General features: G+C 66.9%; 1 protein-coding gene across 1 annotated transcript; it reads left to right on the top strand.

The window, feature by feature from the left end:
- Window positions 1-124: 124 nt before the first annotated feature.
- Window positions 125-970, top strand: MNEG_16169 (thioredoxin reductase (NADPH); the record flags this gene model as incomplete). Its single annotated transcript, XM_014035360.1, has 2 exons — window positions 125-538; window positions 860-970. 2 exons carry the CDS (start codon window positions 125-127, stop codon window positions 968-970), a joined length of 525 nt encoding a protein of 174 aa, XP_013890814.1.
- Between the last annotated feature and the right edge of the window lie 1,571 nt (window positions 971-2,541).

Consider the following 2,541-nt stretch of genomic DNA (forward strand, 5'->3'; position numbering starts at 1 on the left):
CGTGTTCGCCGCGCCCCCGCAGGTGCAGCACGGCGTGTCGACCAGCGTGCCGGGCGTCTTCTCCGCCGGCGACCTGCACGACACAGAGTGGCGCCAGGCCGTCACCGCCGCAGGCAGCGGCTGCATGGCCGCGCTGTCAGCGGAGCGCTACCTCGCGGCAAACGGCCTCGCGGTCGAGTTCAAGCAGCAGGAGCCCGCCGCAGCATCCTCTGCCAGCGCGGCGGCAGCGGACGCCTCGGCCGCGGCCGCCTCCTCGTCCGCGGCGGCGGCGTCCGGCTCGGACACGCCCGAGACGTTTGATCTTTCCGAGGACCGCCACAAGGGGCAGTACGCGCTGCGGCGGCTGTACCACGAGAGCGACCGCCCGATCGCCGTGCTATACACGTCCCCCAGCTGCGGGCCGTGCCGCACGCTCAAGCCGATCCTCAACGGCGTTGTGGGGGAGTACGCGGGGCGCATCCACTACGTTGAAATTGACATTGAGCAGGACCCCGAGATCGCAGAGGCTGGCGGCGTCAACGGGACACCCACGTTCCAGGTGAGGGGCCAGGGCAGCGAGGGCGGTTGGGCCGGCTGGGGCGGCGCCGGCGCCGGCTGTTGGGTGTGCTGATGAGAATTCAGGGGTGGGGGCGGCGGCCGGGCTGGGCTGGGGGTGTCAGGGTGATGGGAGCGGCGCCGCACCGTGCGTGTGCGAGCCGCCCGCTGCTTCTTGGCTTCAAGCGCCCCGACGGTAGGGCGAGCCACTGGACCTGCTCGTTCCAACACACTCGCTCACGGCCCCTCGCTCCCCCCTCACCCCCTTGGCCGCACCGTGTCCGCCTCCGTTCCCCTTCCCTCTCCCCCCTCCCAAACCCCCCAGCTGTTCAAGGACAAGGAGCGCCTCGTCAACGTGGCGGGCGTCAAGCAGAAGCGCGAGTTCCGCGCCATGCTGGACTCCGCACTCGGGGTGCCGGCAGGCGTCACAGCCTGAGGCGGCGGCGGGGGGGTGGCCGCGGTAAATGCCCCGTAGCTGTGGCTGCTGCTACGGCGGCGGCGACCGCCCCTGCGTGTCCCTGCGGGGCGCGGAGCGCTCTGCGCTCCGCAGCACATCCAGTGTGCAGGGCGTCTCGAGGTGGCTCAACGCCAGGCCGCCCCTCAAGCCTTTTTTGTCTTGGGTGTGTCGGTCCCCTGGAGTTGGCGCGGGCGCCATGCGCGCCGTGACTGCGGCGGCGCTGGCGGGCCCGCGGTGAGTGCTGTACTGATGACCGTTTTTGGGGATCGAGGGGCCGGCGCATCGTGCGCTGGCGGCGCGGCCGTGGGAGATGCGGAGGGGAGCTCAGGGGTGCAGGAGGCTTTGCTTTGCTGTGGGTTGAGAGGGGCGTGAGCCCAACGGCCCACGATCGCCTCCAGTGGCCTCTCCCCATACGTCATGTTCTCTCCTGCCGATCTGCACATGCTGCCGCATCTGTGTCCACCTGGATTTTGCGGGGCTGATAGGGCTCGCATGTCAAGCGCAAAAATAACCAACCACATTTTGTACCGACCTGAGTGCTGCAAATTGCAGTGGGCGAGCGAAAGTGCAAACGCAGCACGGGCGGTACGTGCTTGTACCGTCGCTGTGCGCGGCTGGACGTTCAAATTAGTGAGCTGCATGTGTAAGTGCGTTGCTGATGTTTTCGGTCAAGGCAGCATGCAAACAGGCGTTTGGGCATGGGTACCATGTGGCCAGGGGCATCTGCGCTGTCCAGCTTCCACATGGCTGGTACAGAATCCTGTGCGTCAGTTCTTGTTCGGACGACACGCAGGCCTTGAGGACGTTTGACACCACTGTGCGCATCTCTTTGCGCTGGTCATAATCACCGATCATTGCGTACTGTATCGTAGCTGTAAGCCGTGACACGGCCGGCAGATCTCTGTTTCTCCGCGCCATTTGAAGAGCTGTTTCACCTCACAATCTAACACACATTTTTGAGCCAGTCGCGTCTGTGCAGGCGCGTTCGGCGCTCGCGGCAAACCTCGCAAGGCGGTGACGCAGCTGCCGTGGACATGGCGGCGGCAGGACGATGGCGGATTGAGGTGCGGTTTGGCAGAGCCCAGCAAGGGGGATGGACTTGTAATGCAACCGGGGCTGCGTCGCTGCGAGGAGAGCGAGGGCATGAGACTGGCTTGGAATGCAGGGCAGCAGGGTGGGGACAGCAGCGCTATTTTGCACGGCAGGTCCCTTCTTGATGACTTGTGGCCCCTGCGCTCGGAGCTGGCGGAGCACTCAAACCCCAGCCCTCCCTCCCTCAACTTCCGGTCCCTTTGCAACCCAGAGCGAGGAGCTGGTTGGCGCCAGCGCCCTGCCGGCCCAGGCCCCGGCCCTTGGCATCGTGGACCGCCTCGCAGCGCCGCGCGCCTTTGTCGCGCAGCTGCTGCTGTTTGAGCACGCGCTGGACGCAGACGCGCTGCGCGGCGCGCTGGAGCAGGTGCGAGGCGCGGCAGACGCAGTGCTGCGCTGCAATGGGTGCAGCAGGTGGCGCGCGGCACCCGCACAAGTGTGTACGGCACACTACATCGCTG

Source organism: Monoraphidium neglectum (genome assembly GCF_000611645.1).
Source record: "Monoraphidium neglectum strain SAG 48.87 unplaced genomic scaffold scaffold06071, whole genome shotgun sequence".
NCBI lineage: Eukaryota > Viridiplantae > Chlorophyta > Chlorophyceae > Sphaeropleales > Selenastraceae > Monoraphidium > Monoraphidium neglectum.